At 42.7% G+C, this 23,214-nt stretch overlaps 3 protein-coding genes across 6 annotated transcripts in view; all 3 read left to right on the top strand.

Annotated features, from left to right (window-relative positions):
* znf609b (zinc finger protein 609b) overlaps window positions 1–6,205 on the top strand; it is a 76,595-nt gene extending 70,390 nt beyond the window's left edge. For 2 of the 4 annotated variants that reach the window (XM_069705622.1, XM_069705620.1), the window contains exons 7-8: window positions 417–785; window positions 2,736–6,205. In XM_069705622.1, the coding sequence (XP_069561723.1) occupies window positions 417–785; window positions 2,736–2,779 (413 nt within the window). In that variant the 3' untranslated portion in view covers window positions 2,780–6,205. The remainder of the gene's footprint in view (window positions 1–416; window positions 786–2,735) is intronic. The other 2 variants (XM_069705621.1, XM_069705623.1) reach the window with 2 other exon arrangements.
* myo9aa (myosin IXAa) overlaps window positions 1–23,214 on the top strand; it is a 229,071-nt gene that overhangs the window by 75,810 nt on the left and 130,047 nt on the right. The window lies entirely within an intron of this gene.
* The window catches only part of gramd2aa (GRAM domain containing 2Aa), a 28,626-nt gene continuing 13,125 nt past the window's right edge, over window positions 7,714–23,214 (top strand). The window contains exons 1-2 of the mRNA XM_069705606.1: window positions 7,714–8,054; window positions 16,541–16,645. Coding sequence (XP_069561707.1) covers window positions 7,915–8,054; window positions 16,541–16,645 — 245 coding nt within the window. The 5' untranslated portion in view covers window positions 7,714–7,914. The remainder of the gene's footprint in view (window positions 8,055–16,540; window positions 16,646–23,214) is intronic.

The following is a 23,214-nucleotide window of genomic DNA, read 5'->3' as shown; positions in this document are numbered from 1 at the left end:
TTGGTGTTTATCCACAAATATATAACCCAAAGAATATCGTCTACATTTGTAGTAAATAGTAGAGTTTTTACCACACCAACATGGCTGGTACTTGAAGAGAAACAACAACTGGTACTATTGATAACTTGCATACAACATCCAAGTGGGCATATTCATGACTAATGCTGGTCTTTAGTCACGTCCCTTTTTAAATAAAAGGAATACTCCACATAATACAGTTGGGCCTAATGTCTTGAACAACGTTGCAATATTTAAAGTTTGTATCTTTATTTTTAAGATCCAAATGATCCCACGTAATGTATCACTGGTTGGTGATCTAAAATCAATTATGTTCAAGTTTGATGGATCATTGGTTATCACATTGGTACTCCATACAAAGCTAAATGTGACCCATTAATTCTCTTCGTCACTCTTAGGTTCTTATCTACCTGGAGGTTATCCCTTTTCTCCGTATGGGAATAAAATAGCGGGAGGTGAGGAATGCAGCGACAAATCGCGTGCTAGCCCTACTGTCACCAAAACGGCAACGGACTCCAAAGCCCTGGATATCCTGCATCAGCACGCCAGCCAGTACAAGAGCAAATCCCCCACAGTAGGTGACAAGCCGCCCCACGACAGGGAGAGGGAGCAGGACAGAGGAGCTGCTGGAGACAGGGAGCGCGAGAGGGAGAGAGAAAGAGACGTGGACCGACCACGCTCGTCCCCCTCCCAGCGCATGATGCCCTCTCACCACCACCTGGCATACCCCCTGCTCTCAGGGCAATATGACCTGTCCTACGCCACAGGTCAGTCAATCCTGAGTCTTCTCTGCTGTTTGACTGTAGATTCAATACACTAAATATGCTGCTCATCTGGCGTAAGCAAACAAAAGTAGATCATAAAAGAGTTCAGAATACTTAACCTACTGTAATTAGACTTTTAAATTATGGCGGAGGACCAATAGGTAATATAAATACAGAGCTGAAGTAGGAAGAAACACCGATAGCCATAGATTTCCCAACTCGCCTTTGGTCTCTGTACTGCAGCCCGGCTGCCAACAAACAGCAACCCCTCCCTTCACCCACCACCAGCAGACAACATGCGAAAGGCCGACAGTGAAACAAAACACGAGCCCCACTGAGAGCCGTGTTTGCAAACCAGACGAATGCAGGTGGAAGAAACTGCGCTTCAAACAAACAAATGCCCATACAGTAACTCCAGGCAAAAATATATGAGTTCTGGCACGGATGTAGAGTAACCTGTAAATTTTTTTTTTTTTTTTTAAATAATAATTAGAGATCGCGTGTTTTCTTTGTCCGAGGGTTGTTTGAGTTAAAGTGAGGAGAACACCCTGCTCTGCACTTTCCTTACAACATTTATGTTGCAGACTCAAAGGCAGCAGCGTGTAAAGAAACCAAATCCTGTCCAAACAAAGCCCTCACTTCTCTGCTGCAATCTAGTACAATATGCGGTGCAGCTTTTAGCCCCTCAGCTCATCCATCCTAAGTAGGTCCTCTGAGGACAAGTGGATCACAGTGTTGATAATAGAGACGTTGAGTGAGCCCGCCAACACACCAAGGCACTCCAGCCTGCACTGACATCTGGTGGCAGCTCTTTGAAATTACAATTACTTTGAAAAATCAATATACTCGCTGGCTAAAACATGAAACTTAATGCAGTTCTGATATAAATCCCTCCTTCGTGACGGTTATTATGATCAGCCTTTGTTGAAAGTGCTTCACGAAGGTGTCGATCCAACTGTATCATTTTGGAGGATGATGTCAGTGGAGCTGTTGTCCTGTATTGCAATATATCAACCATTGTTTCTCTTATTTTGTCCACCTTGTATACATCAATCACCGTCGACTAGAATGCAGAAACACCTCTCTGTATGACGCAATGCAGTTAAACAGCACCACACACTACAGCCTCTGTAAACCAGTTGAACATAATAACAGGAGTTAGTGCAGCACTGCTGTATTCGACTGCGTTGGTTTGAACGAGGTGTACCTAATAAACTGGCACATTTCAATTGACTCCACATTTGGTTGACCTCCTTCAGGGTTAGGAAAAAAAAAAGAAGAAGTTCTTTCAACTGGAAGAAACCTCAGATGTTGGCGGCCATCTGCCTCGACTGATTGAAAGAAAAGAACAGCGTAGAGATCCAAGACAAAAAAAAAAAAAAGGTTGTTGGAGACAGTAATCGCAAACCAGAAACATGCAGCTTCAGGGCCTGGGATACCTGCAAAAGAAGAACAAAAAGAAGCAGACAACTCTTGAGATGGGAAATGGGACAAGGAAGAATAAAAACTATGGGAAGGCATGACGTTAATGACATGTTGTCATGTCATGTAAATGCATAGAGGGTGAGAGGAGAGGCGTTCACTGCATGCAATCAAGTACAGTATAAATATAGTATCACTGGTATGTATTTATTATTGCGTAAGCATAATTCTGTTGTTGCAGTTGCGTAGGAAACTATTGTACAAGCAGTTGTGTTTATTTGTGGAAAATGAATTATCTTTTCTTTTTTTTTTAAGCTGCTCAAGTATTGTTTTATGTGAAAACTTGAATCCATAAAGTTAGTTTGGTTTCCAAAATATGTATTCCCAAGTATGTGTTCCCTTTTAAAGATTCTAGAGACGGGTTCTAGATGTGTGTAAGTCATTATGTTTTTGTGTGTTTAGTGAACTAAAATAAGTGTTCTGTAATTCAAGATTTTAATTTGAATAAACTGTGCTTTGTGTCTCTCCCAGGGAAACCTGACCGTCACACCTCAACCCTGCAAAGATTCATGTGACTGGCTCACATGAGAACAGGCTCCTCCCAGGTGTTACCTTTTAGACATCAGTTGAATGGTGTTTCTATCTATATTTTTTTGGGGGGGTTCTTCTGCCCCAAGGCTTGGCAGATTGTCGTTTTCTTTTTTTCCTCCCCCACGTAAAAGACCCCCAAATTCTCCAAACCTCGGACTGTAACAGGACTGATAATAACCCAGGTTCAAAGCCATCACTCTGCCCCAACACGCAGAGGAAACACCAACCCGCTGATTATCTAGTCTTTGCACTGTCAACAAATACAATGCAAAAAGAGACTATTGGACTGCCAGAACAGCATTTTTGTTGTCGTTTCTCGTTTTTTTTTTCTTACTTTTCTTTTTTTTTTTTTTCTTTTCTGACTGCATTGGTTTGTTTTTTTTGTCACACTTAGAAAGAAATTGGCAGGGGATTTCAGGATGTTGGGTGGCTGAGGAGAAAGAGGAGTCAAACTAAAATTAAAGACTGACGGAAGAAAGTGAATCGTACTGAAATGATTTCCACTTCATGGCTTTGGCTTCACAAGTCTGCCGTGAAACGACAGTATATCCTTAACTTGACAAATGTTTGGCTATATTTCGTGGGGAGAGGGAATATGGCAACAGCTGCTTTCTTCAGAGACTTAAGAGCCTGAGACTGAAGTTTTTTTTTTTTTATTATTTTTTATTCATTTTCCATCGTCATTAATTCCCATCCTTTCTGAACCCTCGCTTCTTGTTTCAGGGATGATGTCGTCATGTTCTGCGAAGGGACCGCGTACACCTCAACGGAGAATAAACACTATTCATGTTTTCTTTTCTCGGTCTTTGCTCCATATCGTTGTGCTCATCTTTGAACGTGTCTGATGCTGGAATCTGTTCCTGTTTTTCCTCACGACGAAAGGGTCACGTCTGTGTTTCTGTACACTCACTCGAAACGGTGAAGCCACATTAGCGAGCGATGAGTTCACGGGGACTTTGTCGCCGCTGCACCGGGCCGCTTCTTTCTTTTTTTTCCCCCGGTGTTTTACTGTAACCCCCCCCCCCCCCCCCCCCCCCAGCTCGTCCAGTTCGTTTCCTGTAAACAATGTGAAATTTCACTCAACTCGTGTTTTTTTTCTTCTTTTTTTTCTGCTGTAATATAGACTTTTATCCTACTTTTATGTGCGTAAATGTTTATATTTATCCCCGCACGCAACTGTTTAAAAAAAAAAAAAAACAACAACAACAACAAAAAAAAACAACCCTGTTAAACAGCTTTCAGCAAACGCAGCGTTTTACCGTCACGTGCTCGGGTCGCTGCGGCGTCCCCGGACGTCTCGTGCGCTTCTTCTTCGCCCCGCGGGTTTTGCTCGGTCCGCGTCACTCGTCCCAACGACGCAGCGTGCCGGTCGACTGAGTCACTGTCCACGTCGCTGCTGCTCAAGATGAAGTGAAAACACGATGGTAAAATCGGTGGGATCTTTTTTGTTTTGAAGGCCAACGTGCGCTCTCTCAAAAAGTTGAAATTTCTGTTGGCGCTTCGCTTGCTCGTGTGGCTTCACCATAACACGCATTCACCTCGGTCAACTGGTTTTTGGTTTTTTTTTCTTGAAACCAGCGGTGAGCTTCGGAGCAGTCCAGGAGGGGGGAGGTGGGGTGGGGGGTTGGGGGGTGGTCAATGAGTCTGATAGTGTTTTGTTGAGTTGTTCCCCCCCCCCACTCCTTCCCCACAAAAAAAAAAAAAAAAAGGTTCCAGCTGTTACAGAACAAACACGAACCAATCAGATGACCAGAAGTGCGAGCCGGTGAAAATGTAACGTGGTAAATGGAGTGAAACGGGGCCCTTGAGTCGCGCACATGACTGAAGTAGGAAGGCTCAAAGTTGCCCGATCAGCTGACGAAAGCAGCACGTCGCTCTCGGCTTTCCTTTTGTAGCTCAAACAGGTGGTCCCTCACTGTAAATTCACAGTCTGGTTAACTTTAAATCCACACAAGAAAGCCGCTGCCCGGCGCGGCCCGTTCTACCAGAGGGTCCCTCTTGGCTTTAAATTACAGTTCTCTCATACCTCAGGGGTTGTAAAGGAAATTCTATCCCAGTGCTTTTTTGCATTGATTTGAGAGGGTTTCTGTTTCTGGGTGTGGAAAAAAAAAAAAAAAAAAAGAAGAAAAAAAAAAAAAAAAAAAGGAAGCACATTTTCTGCTTTGGGCTGCGTGTGCTGTCGTGGTTCATTCAGCATGGGGTGAAGGTCTAATGTCCTACCAGGCTGCTGTGGGTTGTGACCAGTCTTAATGTTCCTCTGAAGCATTATAATGAGAGTAGAATATTGACCATGTTGTCATTAAATTAAAATTTTATTGATTTTTTTTTTCTTTTACAAACACTTTTAATGTTCCCATCGTTGTAATTTCTGTTTTTTGTGTCCTCATCATACGCCATCAAATCCCCGAACCACCATGTTCATCTCCTGTCTAACACCCTCTTGAGGTCGGATGTTTGGCTGTTTGTTGAGGATCTACTGGTGATCGGGAAACTGCAGCTCTTCATGTTGAGGTTCTTGGACATTCCAAGGAAAACGAGTTGCCAGTTTCTCGTCCCACGGAAGTTTGCGAGTCGGTATATATTTTGACTTTTTTGAGATTTCAAAAACGAAGAATGGCTGATATGAATAAGATGAATGTGGTGGTTGTTTGACTTGTACTTTAATCTGTAAGGGTAATCTAGGCAGCTGTGATGTTGTCATTAAAGTCGGTGGGTTTTAGTACCAGCAGACTGCATACAGTACATATAGTTTTATCAGACAATGGTTGTGACAAGTGCATTTGTTCTCTCTCTGAGAGTAGTAATGTTATCTCAGTAGTAAGCAAAGCCCAGTGAAAATCATATATACTAAAGTGTATGAAAAAGCCAGAAAAAGTCATGTTTGCTATCAACATATTGGAAAGTGCTTGGCTCTTGTATTTTGCAGGACTGTATTTGTTTCATGGTGAAGAGTATATTTATTGGCCAGCAGTTGTCTCAATTGGTGCCTAGTTGAACATTCTTCTGTGAGAAACACGGAGACACTTGCTCGTTCGTCCTTTTCCTGACCCCGCCCACTGTCACGCAAATGCCCCCCCCCACCCCACCCGCATCCCCCTTCACCCCCTTCGCCCCCCCGCCCCTCCACCCGCCCTCAAAAGCGCCGGCACTGGTGCTTTGCAAGGATGTTTACAAATGTCTTCATTTTCTTTCTGTGTGAGAAATTCAGAACTCTTCTTCTTCTTCTTCTACTTCTTCTTCTTCTTCTTCTTCTTCTTCTTCTCCTTCTCCCTCTTCCTCTTCCTCATTTCTCCCTCCCTTCAGGAGTTTGTGTAAAGTGTACATTACCATGGTTCTTTTTTATACAATACTCTGTAACTTGCCTTTGTAAATTTGGGCTGGAAAAAAATAAATCTTTTTATGAGACAATCTGTCCTGGGAACCGCTCAATGGCTTCTGCTCGGTAACGGTACTTCTAATGACAGGAATAATACAACTGTTAAATGAGCTGGATTTTAATCTTAAAAAAAAAAAAAAAAATCTTTTGTATATCTGCAATCCGTCTTCCCAGTTTGTTTGCGCAGGCGTTATCTTCATATTAATATTGTCAGCCTTGAAAGCCATAATGGAAAAATAATTTCACTTCGCAGGAAACCGCGTTGATTAAAAACAAGTTTACCTTTTCGCCAAGTTTGGTTCGTATCCAAGTGGGTTGAGGACACGGGGGGGGGTTTTGTGTTTTGTTTTTTTTTACAGAGTTGTTACTCTCGGTGGTCATTATCATTATATGCGGTGTGCGCGACATTTCCCCGGATATGTATATTAAATGAACTGCTACTCCTTTTCCTGCAGCGGTCCAACAAGGGGATGGATGCTAGAAATACACGAGAGCTCCAGAAACTGCAGTGTGGCATGTGGCCACAGGAGAGCAGTGTCTCTGAAGAGGCGCAGTGAGTTCTCGGCTGGATCAGATGTCAGCTTTTTTTTTTTAGCCTCTTTCAGGGAGTTTTACTGCTGACTGAGGGGGGTTTGGTTGAACTCGGTACACGTCCCATTTAACACTGTGTTTGCGATGCTGTTGGCGGACAACGCTGCATCTTTGTCAAACTGTAAAATGCTCTTTAAGATTTCAGAAATGGGTTTTGGGTTTTTTTTTTTTTTTTTTTTGTACTTCGCTGTGCAGAGTTTGACGTTAAAAGGCCGTTTTCACAAGTTTAACTTGTGCACCTTCCGGCCGTTGTTCGGAGATTCTGTAGTTTTTTTAATCGGGGAGGACGAGTAGATGTCATTTTAATTCATTGTAATTGATTTGTTTTTGTTGTTTATTCTGGAGAAAAGAAAAAAACAAACAAACAGATAAATTGCTATTCATAGCGGCGTATTGTTTGAGGCCATGAAACGTTTCACGGTGGAATTTAAAAGTCGAGAAGGGTTTTTTTGAAGAGCGAGGCTCTGTTGCTTTTCTCAGCTTTATGCAATTTCAGTTTAAATATTGTTTAATCTTTGAAAAATATCAAGGTCACCTCTGAGAAGTTGAAAACCTGCGGCGAGCATTTTGTACTCCATTTACATCCAGTACTGGACGGAGGAAGGAAGAGCGATCACGAGTCGCAGCGACAGCAGTGTGTTCGGCCAGCTGTTAACAGTTCAGTGCATCACTTAACGTGCTCTCTGTTCAAACTTTATCCGCCGTGGCATTCACTTGTGTCGGGCAGTCGGGATATTTTTAACTGCCCCTAATGCCCCTGAACTGGGTGTGCGCTCTTGTGCATTAGCATAATGCAACATCAGTGACGGGCAGTGATTACGCCGGGGATGATTTTGTTGAGTGTAAATGTGAAATCTGATTATCCTCTGTGCTCTCGGCTCGGCAGGGGGAGGAGGGCCAGAGAGAGGGAGAGGGAGGGGGGGGAGGAGAGAGAAAGAGAGAGAGAGAGAGAGGGAGCGGGCGAGGCCGGCTGGAGGAGAGATTCAGCGGGAAGGAGGGGTTAAGATACCAATGTGCTGAGCCAATGGCTTTTCCACAGAGCAGCTGGCTGGCATCAGGACAGGACGGGCCCGCTCAGAGGAAGGATACCTTGAGGACGGCTCTCGCCATTGCTCGCTGTAGGACGCTGCGGGTGACTTCCAGGAGGTGTTCATGGGATGCACTATCTACGCAGCCAGCCCTAAGGCCCTGCCCGCCGACGAGGCCCCAGGCCAGGACAGATACTACCAGCTCCCCCACTACCGCCACCCTCATGGTAACTGCAGTCAGAGGATAGCAGCCAGCAGAGCCAGGTCAGTGAACACCACACAGGAAGTGCACTGACGGTTCCTGAAAGGATGTTTGAAGTGAGCCAAGTGGATTATGTAAAAAGATAATCAGTGCATATATCTAAAATGAATAAAAGGCTATAAAAATTTTTTTAAAAAATGGACATGAAGTTAAATAAAACAATAGAAGTTGTTTTTTTTTACAGTTGCAGCAGGACATCCTGTCTTGAGTTTGCACCTGAAGTGTTTCCCTATTCGCTATGAAGTAGGAGACGCACAACAAATACTTTTTTAGAAATGAAAAACGACTTGAGTGAAGGGATTAAATCAGCATTGCGAAGGCGGGTCATGCTGGGTGAGAGCGCCAGCCCATCCGTGTGTGTCTTATCTTATTTATCAGCAGTTGGGGATATTATATATCACGACTTCCCCCCCCCCCCCCGAATTCTTTTTTTTTTCTTCTCCTCATTACATATTTCTGCAGGTTTGTTCCACCTGCAGTTTGGACACGCAGCAGCATGTTGAATGCACAGGATGCGTGTTTGTTGTACCCTCTTATTGGCATGATGAACTTAACATGACCCACCTTTTGCAGCACTGCGAGTTTAAACTCATTTTGGAGGGAGTTACAACATTTTCCAGCTCCAGCTCCAACGTAGTGTAAAAACTCCTCCCGAGTGTAACATCCTGTCTGGAGAGTCCCTCCGTCTTTGAACCTGAACTCTCTTTAACGTGTCTGCACCCAGACAGCTGATGAGGACTCGTACAGGAAACAGGACTGCAGCTACACGTCTTCATACATCTTCATTTTTTATTTTTATTTTTTATTTTTTTTCCATTCAGTATTCCAGCACACACTTAGTGCACCATTTGGACTGTGAATTGTTTGGTCTTTGACCCAGTGCAATTTTCTTTTCCTTCCTCACTTAAATAATATTATACTCATCACACGTCACTCGAGTTATTGCTCATTTAGCATTTCCTTTGGACTTTGATTTATAGTGTGTTGAAGAACAGGAAGGAAAAAATTTTTTTCACTTGGACAAAAATTAACCAACAAGTTTTGTATTTTGTCATTAAATCCGTTTACGTCAGTACAATCATTATTTGATTAATCCTTTGCATGCTATTTACAGATATTACCTTTTCTAAGTTCTAACTACACTTGCTTAAGTGCTGCGCTGAAGTACAACGTTCAGGTAGTTTAACTTCCATGTGATGCTACTTTATTTATCCGCTCCACATTTCAGAGGGAAATATTGTACCTACCGCATTTACATACTCACTACGTTTATTTAACAGCTCTAGTTGCTTTTCAGATGAGGATTTGACACAACTGATAATATAACAACATTTTAAAATACAACACAATGTCAAAGAGTAAACCAGGATTTTCCAACTTTTGGACTTCTAATGTATTCCAAAAATCAGTGTAGTCAAAGTCACTTTTCAGATATCTATGAGTTGTTAACAGCTCCAGCAAATAGTGATTTTTTTTTTTTCCACTCTAAACTTCTCTCAATGTTTCATTTCACAAAATTTTCATATGATCCAATGTCTCAAAATCGAGAAAAAAACTGAAAACAGATTTGGTGTTTTAGAAATTCGTTTTTTTCTTCTTTCCTTTTCCATGAACTATCTGACGACCCCTCAGATTTATCTGCTGTCCCCGTTTTTAAAACTGGATCAAAAAAAAGTTGTTCAAACCGGCTCCACCTGCAGCAGCTACAACAGTAACAAGCCGTTACACAATAATGCTTTATTATTAATAAACTAATGACGTGGTGCACGATAATGTATCAGTCGGGCCGAAGCAGTAATTTCACTTTAATATTTTCCACTGCATTTTGCTTCTCATACTCCTGTACTTCAACTCTGTATGCACTTTTTATATTGCTGAATTGGCACTTTTACTTGAGGCTCTGAATATTGGTTTTCCACCGCTGTCAATACCTTACACAGATAAAATGATCAATAATTAACCCCATAACAAATACTATAACAGAGTGCTTTTATGTGGTCGTTTTTTTTTCTTATCTAATGCAATTTTAAAGATAAATAACTTCCAAAACTCCTACTTTAATATATACATAATACTTAAAAAATATATATATGTATATATATATATATATATGAATGTAAACCTCTGTAAAAACAAGTTCAAGCTCAGTCACCATGACCTCCCGGTTAAAAACTAAACTATACTTTTATTTTTGTGGTCTTTTTTTTTATTATTATTATTTATGTATTTTTTTTATTCCGTATTTGCACGTGACAGTCTTGAGCCGTCGCGATGTTGTTCAGGACGTCTGTGGGGGAGGGGGGGAAGCCTCCGTTTAATTCCCTGGCTGTTATAAACAGCCCACACTTGGATAATAGGTAAGCTCAACCCACCTCCACAAGTCGGACACACTTTTGAGAGGACGTTGCAGCTCAGCGCGACTCTCTTGCTTTAGCTTTAAGCACTCGTGGGGGAACAATGACCGGGGGGGGGGTTATTTATTATTATTATTATTATTATTATTATTATTTTCGTCGATAAAGAACCTGACATGATTCGGCCGGGAAATGCAGCTCAGACCTGAGGAGTTTAGCGGAGCTTCGAGGCGACAACGCAGCGGAAAAAGTCGCAGCAGCCTGCGAGCTACAGGTAGGAGACGTTCATTACGTCGAGGCGGCGAGGAGAGCCGCGCTTCCGGCGAGCGCTTCAAAATAAACGCACGCCAAAACGAGTTGTGTGCGGTAACGAGCGCCTATAGAAAGGATGTCTAATGGTTGTCTTCAGCTGTGGGTGGTGGCGTGGTTACAAACGTATTTAAATCAGGTTTGTATGATGTGGGTTTGCGCTTAAACTCGTAAACGCAGAGCGGTGGGCAATGCTTATTTGTGCTGAATTTGATCTTAATAAGAGTCCTGATTTGTGAATCATGATCAAACGTGGATCGTAACTGATACACTTTTGTTTGATATAATATCACCTGTTGCACTAAAGACCTCCGTTTCTTCCTAAAGTTAATCATTTGCCGCTTTTATTTTGAAGAGTAACGTCTGTTCTGACCTCGTCTTGACAAACTTCACGTCGTTCCTGCTTTTGATTATGAAAGGCAGCGATTATTGAAAAAGACAAGTGCTACCTATGATACATATACAATTCAGGAATAAGTGTTGGCATGTTCAAGGTATTCAGTTAAAGTGTAACACGCGAGTAGGCCCATAGTGTGTTGATTTTTGCCCAGTATTTGACATTTCTAAGGTAGTGTTATAGCTTAAGTCGGTCTGTAGTATTGCTTGAACTAAAGGTGCTGTAGGATTTCCTATGTCCCAGTAGAAAAGCCGATATATTTTTTAATATGGACAAGTTGCTTTAGTTTTTGGCGTATTAATTCAGCAACACATCTACTTAAAGAGGATTTATAAGACTAATACGTTTCTTTTCTTAAATCCCCTTCAACAGTGCACAGTAAACATTGTGCTCCACTTAGTTTTCAGTAAAGTGATATTTGACGCCTTGTGTTGACTTTAAAAAAAAACACACTTCTGTCATCAAAGGCTGTTTTGAGGCACTTGCACAATGGGGAGGTTATTTCAGGAGGTGTCATGCAGCGCAGACAGAGTATCTCCGAGTCCAAAGGCTGCACTCACTTCTGTTGCAGGTTCGTACACTGTCTGCGTCTGAGAAACCCCCAAAAGTCTAAATAAAGCACATTTACAAGAATAAGGGCAACAAAACAAATACAGAGGTTACTGACGCTGTGGAGGGAAAGAGGAAAATGATGATCATGCCCAGTGATTCAACAAAGCTCTGAAAATGATTTATGTAAGGTGCAAACGAGGCAAACAGCCTCTTCTCCTTTTGCGTTTACATTGGATTTGTGTATTTGGCAAGTGCGTTCTTGTTTGCCTTAAGTTTGAAGCCAGGCGCGAGAGAGAAACCTCCTTCAGACAACTTCAATATTCTTCAGTAATGAGAGAAAACCCTCACGTCAGCTTGTCAGACATGTTGAACCTTTTCTCCCGCACGTCCACTGTAAACTATCCAGAAACAAACTGCTGTTAAGCTGCCTGGTTTTTGTTTTTGGTTTTTTTTTGTCTGCGTGAGAGTCTGCTCAAGGTAAAAAAAAAAAAAATCTTCAGTGTATTTGCTTCTTTTAGTTTATTTGCTGCAGTAACTTATTGGGAAATCATTAGGTCTGAATAGTCTAATCTTTTGTTATAGGTGTTTTGGGAATGTTCTTGTATGAAGCGGACATGTCTGATCAAAGAGGCAGAGCGAGTTGTAACGGATAGCTTCGAGTGCCGTGTGTGCGGAAGCACGAAGGTGACGCCGCACTTTGGCATGTAGCTTCAAAAAAAACAACAAAAAAAGAACTTCGCTTTACATTTTGAAAGGGAAATTTCAGATCTTTGGCCTCAGACAGCCACAGGTTGCTTGCTCGAGGGCTACGGGGAGAGTTGTTCAGCGAGGGTGTTCAGCGGCGTCTCGGTGACCGGCGACCTTAACGAGATTACCGTCAATCGGATTTGAGGATGTCTTGTGACGGCACAAAATGTTTGCCTCCGTAGACAAAGAAGGACGTGGAGGTCGAGAGACGAAGAGGTGGAGGTCTTTAAGTTTGTATCCCAAAAAAAAAAAAAAGGAATAAAAGTTAGACCAGAGCAGGAGGGAGGTTTAGAAGGAGCGTGGAGTCATTGTTTATTTGTTTGTTTTGGAGAAGAATGACCGTGCTTGTTGTTTAACTCCGGGGTCAGACATGTAGCCTATGTATTGTCTCGCTGTAATGACATAATAAACTGGTTCCTGCTCTGCGTATTCGTGCTTAATAAAAACATGGCTCAGTAAACCCGCTGCCAAGGACGAGATACTCGCTCTGTTCTCCCTGAGGTCGCCCGTCTCAGTCAAAAACTTATCTCCGTCCTTTCCTCACAGTGGTGGAACAAACTCGCCACTAAAGTCAGAGCGGAGTCGCCGCCCGTATTCTGCAGCAGACTGAAATATGAATGGAGCTGAAGGTTTTTCGGGGAATTTCAAAAGTAGAACTTCGCTGCAATATATCACCCCCTTTCACAGAAATGGTGTGGAGCAGTTCCTCGGACAATTGCGCAATCTCTGAGCTGGTAAAAACAATACACTGCCCGCTGACTGATCCTTCCACGGTTCTGGTGGAGGACCTCGGCTGACACGAGGTGATTACGTCACGCGGTGTCCTGAAAGGAAAATATCCATCACAGCCAGCCACTAAGATCATTTCACCAAGCAGACAAAATGCTTTAGATCTCTGGATCCCGCTCGTTTAATGGAGGGGGGGGACTTTGACAAGAGTTCCCAAGAATGAGTCTTTGGTAATTCAACCCAAATGTTGACGTGTGAGGCTTGGGGGGAAAAAAACCCAAAAAAAACCGGCGGACGATGTTTAACAAAACCGCTTGGTTTGGAAAAGATTTCTGGGTGAAAGTCCGATGATTTATCGGACCACCACCAACCTGCTCACCGATACGGACTTCAGCACTTTTGTACATTGTCACATGACCTACGTGGCTGCCGTTCATGCTGAAGTGAAGCCAACCGTCACACTGACACGCTCTGATGGAGTCTTTACTCAGAGAAACGTTGTTACATAAAGAACTTTCTGGTCAAACAGGAAGTAGCACCTTGTGGTAACCAAAGGTTTCACTTCCAAATAAGCTCGATGTTTAAATGAAGCCATTTGTCCATTATACTGTGGTGAAGCCCATCTCGTCGCGTGTTGGATGTATTTTTTTTTGCAGCAGCAGCAGCAGCAGCATGACATTAAACATAATGAGCGAGCATGTCACATGTAACCCGGTTACAGACAGACATCTTCATAAAGTCAGGTGACTGAGAGAAAATCACGGGTTGCGGTGAAAAAGCAGGATTTGATTGTTTATTCTAGGAATAACGCAGACTAAACAAAACCAATTTTAGTCGGCCGAGCCGTCCTCGTAGCCGAACTGACAGTGATGCAGTGAAAAGTTGATCCCAGGGCTATTTGTGTCAGTGACTGCAGTGCTGTCTGTGTTTCATACGATTTTCAGAGTGCAAGCAAACATTTTATGAATGAGATAACCAAAAAGTCAAAGTCTGCTCCCGGTGACTTCAGACAAGGGCACTGCCTGGTGTCAAAAGAATTCCCAGCTGTCAGCTAAAAGGTCATGAAAAGTATTTTCTTTTTCTCTATCTAAACTAAAAAAAAATAGGTCGAATAACTGGCCACTAACTCCAGTTCATGCCTTGGCGAGATGGTTTTCATACTTTAAACAAATAGGAAAACGGACCAATAGCTGTCTGTGAGGCAGCACAATCCCAGTTCTGTGCCGTGCTTTTGAAAATAAGAGCTAAAACGCAGTTTAGTCTGATTGTGTGAGACCTTTCTAATTTTTTTGGGGGGGGAATTATATTTGCATACGTTGATTTAAAAAGTGCCATGTTTTTCTCCTATCATGAACGCCTGGAGTGATTATTGGTTTATATTGAGGTTTCAATCATCAAACAAAACCTTTCTTTTTGAAGAAGAAGAAGAAGAAGAAGCACAACAACAACTCCCCCCCCCCCCTTTTTTTTTTTTTTTTTTTTAAAGTGAACTACAGCAGAACCAGACACCTTCATTCTGCCCTCCGGCCCCACAGCTTGGATCACATACCTCTCCTGAATCCCCTAAAACGTGAGAAGAACCCACCAAGCCTTGTCTTATCTATTACCAAAGGCCTTTCACCTTCCCTTTCAACCCTCTGTGATCACAGATAACCAGTCAGATGTTACGTCGAGCGCCAGAAAGACCCTTTTGTTTGAACAGGTCAGCAGCTGACGTAAAGCTTCTGGCCAATTAGAGATAATACATTGGAAACTGCATGAAGGAGCTTATTTCCATCAGCACCTGTAATTATAGCAGAGCAGGTGGTAACGACTTCCCCTCTCCCCGAGGACAGTACGGCACAGGGCAGGCATGTGTTTGTGTGCACAAGTGAGAAAGAAAGAAAAAAAAGATGACGTGCAGGTGAGAAAAAAAACCAAACTATAATGGAAGGTTTAAAGCTTTCCAGTACTTCTGCTGTAATGACAACATCTTAATTAACATCTATATCAGTGATTCCCCTCCAAAGGTACTCGTGCACCGGCGTCACATCCGCAGATGAAGGGAACCTGAAAGATTGTGGGCTACTCGGATAATTTAGAAAAGGATTTCAACATTTATGCAAAATAACACAAAAATCAGATCGCAAACTGGTGTGGCGCCAATCTCGGAGACATGCAAAGCGTTGCAATCGAAAGTGAGTGAAAACTAATTATTAACGGAGCAGGAAAGGTAAAAGTAAATTAATAATGGATGAACTGTGGAAATAGTTCAATCAAATGGATAAACAGAAACGCGACAAGTATTCGACAAACACTTCAAAAAGCAAGGTCACAATTGGAAAATGCAGCCTACGGTCAGCTAACAAAGAAAAACCATTGAAATAAGATAAAAGCAATGAAAAATAACTCGTGTCAAAACTGACAAGGTCAAGTGTATTAAAAAAATATTTTGACAACACCCCTTTTTTTTTCTTCCCCCCCCTTTCTTATAATCAATAATGTTAAACACTATATCGGAGAACAATTTTTGAAACGTGACAGCGGTGCTCATCCAGACTCATTGACATCAGACAAAACCTTGAATAGTTTGTAAGAGTGACGCGGATCACTCATTCAGCCCGTTTTCCAACTACTTTTGCAGCCTCGCTGTCGATGCAGATTACAAGACTTGTGTTTCCTCCCGCAAGGAAACCACTTGCTGCCGTCCACAGCCGGTGAAATGAGCCCGATCCACGTAACCCATCGCCGTCAATGCCAAACTTGGATTTGGTTCTCCGACGAATTGTTCCTTCGCTGAGAACGAGCCCAGCTTTTGCATATCGGCGTGTTTATCGTGCTTTTCGGTCGTGGCCCGCGGGGAAGGCATTTGTTTGACCGTCTCACCTTACGCAACTTCTTGGTTTCTTCCGGTTGGTTTTTGGGTAACGGTTCATTTCACGGCACCTTTTGCGCTGAAAAGTAAAGTATATCTAAAAAAAATAAAATAAAGTAAAAATAACAAATATTTGAGTCAGCTCTCAGCAGCACATCAGGTCAGCCATCTGCACGACCTCCGAGGTGCTACACTTCTTTGTAAACATCTGGGCGAGAGTCGACGCTGACCCCGTTTTTTTTTTTTTTTTTTTTACACAAGCGCAGGAACACGGCTTTATTTTGCTTAGTGTATATTTTTAATGTCGAGCAAACAAGCTGAATCAGACTTTGAATGTTGCGTCACCGCCGTGTTTGGTTTTTGAAGACAGAGTCCACTTGTTTGCCCCAGAAACTATTAGGGAAGAGCGTCTCTTTGAAGCCAAACCTGGAGACAAAAAACAAACATCTTTTTTCTTTTTTTTTTTTTTTTTTTTAACAAGTGTACATGGAGATGGAGCGGCGAGGTGCCTGCTGTTAACATAGAGCTGTGTGTTTGTGTATCCAGGGCCAGGAGCATGACTGAGCAGCAGGAGCAGAGTGAAGAAACCGGCCTGATCTCGACACAGGACCTGGAGCCCTCCAAGGACGACGACACGCACGGCCACTTCAGGCAAATCTCGCACACACCAAACACACACTGCGCCGCAACACTTGCTGCCTTTCCATATCGCCCTCCCCCCCCCCCTCCACCCAACCCCTCCCCCCCCAACCCACAACACACACACACACACACACACACACACACACACACACACACACACACACACACACACACACACACACACACACACACACACACACACACACACACACACACACACACACCATCTGTATCCTGTGCATGGTCATGGGTTACAGCCCTGGGAGATTTATTTTCACAGCACTTATTTTGTGCTTTTATTTCAGCTGTATTTGATGTCAAACAATAGACGAGCGCGGGCGCACACGCACGCACGCACGAAAGGAGATTTACAAAGGATGTGTTTTTCTTTTCCCTTCTGAGGCCTCGGAGGAGATATGAGCTTGGAAAGTGTGCCGCAGTCTTACCAGTAATAAATTAGTTTAATCCATCGCAGCATTTTTTTTTTTTTTTTTTTTTTTTGGTGCAAGCATTCATATGCACGTGTCTGTGTGTGTGTGTGTGTGTGTGTGTGTGTGTGTGTGTGTGTGTGTGTGTGTGTGTGTGTGTGTGTGTGTGTAGACAGAATGCACGTGTTATATAAGAGGGATTCGAGGCGGGAGCAGCGTAATCCTGTGGAATCTGTTCTGGGATGGGATTTAGCATTGAAGCGTGGTGTGTTGGTAGACTCGGTGAATGAGTGGAACCTGGACACTTAATGCATATGTCAGTCTTGAACTCGTAGCGCTCAGTGTGTGCAGTGTGTGCAGTGTGTGTAGTTGTGTAGGCTTTATCCCCTCCCACTGCCCTACTTATCTCAACCCTCCTCAGCTGCTCCGCGCTGTATTTCGGGCTGTAAATCTTTTCTACAGTATTATATTATGTATCTATGGCTGCATTAATTGATTCATGACCCTTAAGGAGCAGAAAAACATTAAAAAAAAAAAAATAAGAGGATCATATTTCAATTCTCATATTTGTATCACTATAAAGCTGTTGCCAAACAACTCTTGTAAATCCAGGACACACAAAGAAACATTAGAATTCATTTTGAATCACGTCTCTGTCCAAGTGATGAGTGAATATTTGCTCTCCATTTCAGTCTCTTTTGGTCTCCACCAGCTTCTGTTCGGCATATAGGTCTTAAACTGCTAAATGCTTCATATTGCAGTAAGTAGGCTATACTCGGTGACATTTATTAGAAATTTAGGTTTGTGCACATTTACACAGAACGACAGTAATCTTTTCGTAATTGTCTGAAACGTATATCATTCTGAATGTCAAAGGAATAAAAAGTATTACAAATTCAACTTGATTTTATGTGAAATATTGAAAATAAAAATCAAGCAGAGGTTTTTTCCTCTTATAAAGAGTTAACACGGTGATATTTTTTTTTACAGCTGAAAGAAAAGCATTCGTCAAGGTCCTCCAAAGAGCACGGCACATACTTATTATGTAGCACGCAATACAAATGTTGTTTGCTTGAAGTCCTGGGATTTCCCCAAATATCCTCACTGCCCATGTTTGAGCTGCATAAAGAAAATGATTATGTGGAAGTACCTACTGAATCTCTACATATAAAGAGTCCCGATGTTTGACCACAAAACATTTGGATAATGATTCAAATAAATAGACAGCTCTGAAAATGAGCCAAGACCATAAAACATCAACTCACGAGTTAATTTATCTCACCGGTAGAAAGTGTTTCTTTCATGAATAATAAGTCTTGTTCCAAATGAGAGCTCCACTTCCTTGATTTTAAACTCCTGAAAAATCCTCATCTTTTCTTGTGAGTCTCATCGTGACTCTTATCAACTTCTCTCACTGCTCTCAGCCCCGATTTCTTCTCCTCCGGCTAAATTATTGACTGCGAGTCCACCGCTGCACCGGCCACCGATGGGAGGTGTTCGCTTTCTAATTTAGGATTCAATTTAGGATTCTTTGAGCTTGTAATTAGTTTCACTATTCCGCCTCGCAGCCAAGGACACTGCGATACACGGGCAAAAGCGCATGCGTACACACACAAACACGGCTTCGCTCACGGGGGTATAAGCTGATACACAGGTTTGGTTTCATTTCCAAACCACAGCTTCTGAAAAGTGACGGCAGGGATCAAAGACGGTTGTTCTTTGGGGATTTGTTGGTGTTATTTAAGCCTCATTATAGCTTATGTGAAGGACAGTTACGCACGATGTGATCCACGGTCCGCTGAGCCTCCTGGCAACCAGAAAAACAACATTTCACTGCTGCTTTCTGAAAACCTGACCAAACCTGATTTTGGGTTGTGGTTGTTGTTGTTTTTTTCTTCACATTTTTACTTCAAATATTAAATTTGATGGTTTCCTTCTGGGCCTGTGAATCTCAAACCCTCTGAATAATGTCCAAAATAAACATGAAGCGACACTGTGTTGAGGCTATCCGCGTATGTATCGTTCCTTCGTGACCTTGTTGATACGATACTCCCCCGACGGTATGGTGGGAATAGCCTGTAGCGGTTTTCTTCTTACTCTCACCTCGCTGTACCAACAGTATTGATTAAGACCTGGAATCTCGGGTAAAAAGGGAGCGACAGATGGAGGGCGAGAGCGAGGACTGGAGAGCCGGTTAGTCCCCACAGAGCCGCCTGTGTTTTTAATAATCACTCTGTTCTCTCCACCTGAGAGTGCCGAGCCACCGTGTGGTCTATTTATAGGCGGAAACCAGCAGGCAGGGAGAGCAAGCACACACGCACCGTTGTTCATAACATGATCACGAGATGATGAGAAGTCTTTTCCAGGAGGGCGGTTTTAATGAGGAAAACTGCAAATTTGCAAATCTAGGGCAAGCTGCATTACATAATTAAAATGTTGGAGAGGTTAAACCGAGGGTAGTTTCCAGCTCTTTGGATGACCTGATTACTGCTGTAATTTAGTTTGGTTATGGATTAGTTGGTCGTTATCCTGGTCTCTCAATTCATGTTAGCGGCATTTAAATCGGGCAAAAACTCTCAACTTTAAAGACATATGTAATTTGGACAATGTCTATCACTTGTATATAATACCAACTCAATATCATGACGAACAATGCAATACACCCGTCACTCCACGAGAAGATACTGTTTCTACCTAAAGTGTTTCTTTCGCTATTTGGCGATTGCCCTTTTGGTATTTTTGGAGCAGGAAGTGACCATATTTGGACGAGTGGAGAGGAGCGCGCGGTGAGTCTCGACTCGATAAGATCGGGAACCCGAGGATGCTGCGCCCGCCCGCCTATGCCGGAAACCTTTTATGAGAGAAGTCGGATGTGAGTCTTGTGAAACCAGAGCCTTTTTTGGAGCCAACCCCTCGTGGCCTTCGGTGGTATTGAAGTTTAAAGTGCTTCCGCATCGCCCTCAATTTCAGACCCGGAAGCTTTAACAAGCAGTCAGCGGATGTTCTCACGCCCAGGAGATGCAAATCGTGCCAGCGACACGGTATGTTATCCTCCAGTGGACCGACGGGTGTGTCGCACGCTTTGGCAGAATACCAGGGTGCATAATTCTGGATAGGTTCATCTTGTAACTAAATATAACTCACATGTTGAAGCTCCTATTAAGAACAATAAGCTGTTATTGTAAACCAGTTAAAGTAACGGTGAATATTAAAAAAAGTGTCCCCATTAACTGTAACAGCAGGGAAGACACAGGTTGGCTGTTCGGGTGCATTGATGGATACTAGCAGTATTTTTTTTGATTTTCTTTTTTTGAAGGTGATAACGTGGTGCAAGTTGACTGACGTATCGCTTTAAGTCTCTGTAAGGTGTCCAGCCGATGCAGCAGGAGACCTGGCAGCGCTGTCACAGCTGTACTGCTCTGCTGTACACAACAACCACGAGCGCACACACGCACACGCACACACACACACAGCAGGCAGACATAGCATCTGTCAACCCCCTCCACTCCTTGACACTTTAACCCTGCTTGGATCTTTTCCCAGCCTGAGCTGCGCATCTTCGTCTCTCACTCGCTCTGTCGATTCAGGAGATAGCAGTTGGAGAAACAATAAAGACGACAAAAATGAATGAACTGAGAATGGAACAAATGTTGCAGGACACTCGGGCGCCATGAGGCTTACATTATAGTGCCGTGTCCATTTTACACATTTATAAAAATCAATAAGAAGAATTCCCCGCACGGCGTGTTAAAATCCAATAAAACTACTGCGAGAGAGGTGACGATGTTCGTTGCTGTAATGTTAAAAAAAAAAAAAAAAAAAATTAAAAAAAAAGACGCTATTGTTTGCTGAAACAATCACAACTCAGTCTTAAGTATCTTTTTCTGTATTTTCATTATGACATAAATTTCGCGAACAGACTGAGTTTGCTCCGTTGTCGTGGAGATGTAGCGGTTGTCATGTGGGCGCTCGCTGTCCCGGCAAACTCGAAACAAAGCGCTACAGATGAAAACAACTACCGAGGCTGTCAACAGATCTGTCTGCAAAGACAAAGACCGGGCCGAACAGTCGAGAGTCTGTGCTGTCAGTGAACCTTGAGTTGGTCGAACTGCTGCGCCGTTGTTCAGTTGCATAAACAACAGCGAATGTCACCACCGTGTGTATATATTTTATCGTATGCAATTTTGTTTTGCTTTACATTGTTGCAGGAGTGGACCGTTATATCTCTGCTCCCACATGTGGCTCATCAAATTGGTCTTTTTTTTTTTTTCAGCATCATTTTTTTCAGCATCTTTCAGTCATTTTTATATCTCTTTCACACAACGATCTTACTATTCTTTAAAATGTGTCCCTCCCAACAGTGAAGAATATGCTGCAGTCACAGCTTTCATTTTCTAACTTTGAAATAGCTCAGCTGTAATCTAATTTTACCGAAGAGCATTTTTCATTAGCGTTAATGTCAGTCAAAATGTTATTAAGTGATGTGAAGTTCTGCTTCATCGTTTCATGCAAAACACAAAAGAAAAACAAAGTGAAACCTAAAACAAATTAGAGACTTACTATTTGAGAATAAGCTCAGCCGAAGTTATTCTTTCATTCTGTCGCTATAATGTGAGAAACATTTTGTAGTCCCTACTTTGGCAGGTGTTTCTTTATCTTAACGGTCAAATCATTTTGTCGCGTCGTCTCTCACATTATCTGCACTGCACGCTGAAATCGCCCGTCTCCGTTCCAAAATAATATCATTTCTGATGGTGACAGTTTCTCCCCGTGTGTATATTTATTTTTACTTTTATTTGTCCAAAACAATTCGTACAATTTGATCAAAAAGAAAATAGACAATGACCGTTTTTTTTTTGTTTTTTTGTTTTTTGGCCACGCGCACACACAAACCCTCCCCCCCCACAGAAACGAGCATTTCCCCGACACCATTGTCTCGGCGTCGTGACCCCGGCGGTCAGAGTTTGGCCGCTCTCGCGTCCACTGAGACAAAGAGCTGCATGGAAAAGAAACTTAACAGAGTCAGGGAGAGTCGTTCAGGGACAGAGGTCACGCTATCTTCTTACCCAGAGCAGCGTCTCTCGTCGGGGAGGACGCCGACAGTCCCGCTGCTGCGAGGGCAAAAGCGAGGAGCATTTTAACAGAGCGACACCTTGTTGAAAACAGCGAGGACGGCGGAGGAGAATACAAACGCAGCCGTTACGTGACGTCTCTCGCAGAATCGAGGCACGGCCGTGTTGAGACGTAGATTCTCATAACATATGAGCGGTACTCTTTTGTCTTTTTTTTTTTTTTTTTTTTTCCTCCAAGTACACCGCCAGCCCCGTTTGCATTCGCATTCGTGCTCGCGGCTCGTCGGGAGTTTACGGGTTCGTGCCAGTCGACCGTTAGCTTAGCCACGCCGCTGAGTTTTCCATCGCCGCCCCCGTCGAGCTTTCCGCTCTCACGCGGCCCAGATGCAGTTCGCGCAGATAAGCAAATAAAACAACGGGTCTTTTATTTCAGACAGAAGCAAAACAAAAAGCATCATTTTCCCTTCTATTTAGCGACCATTCATTTTTCTGTTTGAAATGCCAACCGTCTGTGGCAGATTATCTGCCGTAGGTAGCCAGACAATTATGTTAACGTTAGTTTTATAAGTTGGGCTGAAAACGTAGACTTTTAATGTCCCCAAATGAGTTTTTAAAAGAAGAAAAATCCTGTAGAAGTTTTGTCGAGTCGGCACTTAAATGCTAAATGCACATCCTGCTGAGAGAATGCAGCTGAAGCTGAAGCTGCGTCTGCTGTTGATCCGTTTATCTAAGTTGACCTGGACACAAGAAACTGGAAGCATTGTTGTTTTATTGCACTGCAGATCAACATCACAAATAAGATCACATCTTTTAAATATTCAAAGTCTTTCTTAAGAAAAGATTCGCTAAATGTGTTCAGGGCAAAATTAAGAAATGTGGCCTGTCAAGAATACAACTTCTATTGAGAGAGTAATAACTGTCATATGGTGTGTTAATGGTAATTATTACTGGTTGATTGACGTGTACATGTAAGCAGTATTTGAATAGTTGCTGAATAGTTGAATGGATAAATAAAAAAGCCCATTTTATCAACAGATCAGACGTTTTACACGTCAAATCTTGATCTTTGACGTAACTA

Source organism: Brachyistius frenatus, unplaced genomic scaffold (assembly GCF_029030835.1).
Source record: "Brachyistius frenatus isolate BFR_SWC_R1_liver_20210118 unplaced genomic scaffold, ASM2903083v1 Contig_58, whole genome shotgun sequence".
Classification (NCBI taxonomy): domain Eukaryota; kingdom Metazoa; phylum Chordata; class Actinopteri; family Embiotocidae; genus Brachyistius; species Brachyistius frenatus.
This window is presented reverse-complemented; position numbering and strand designations above follow the sequence as displayed.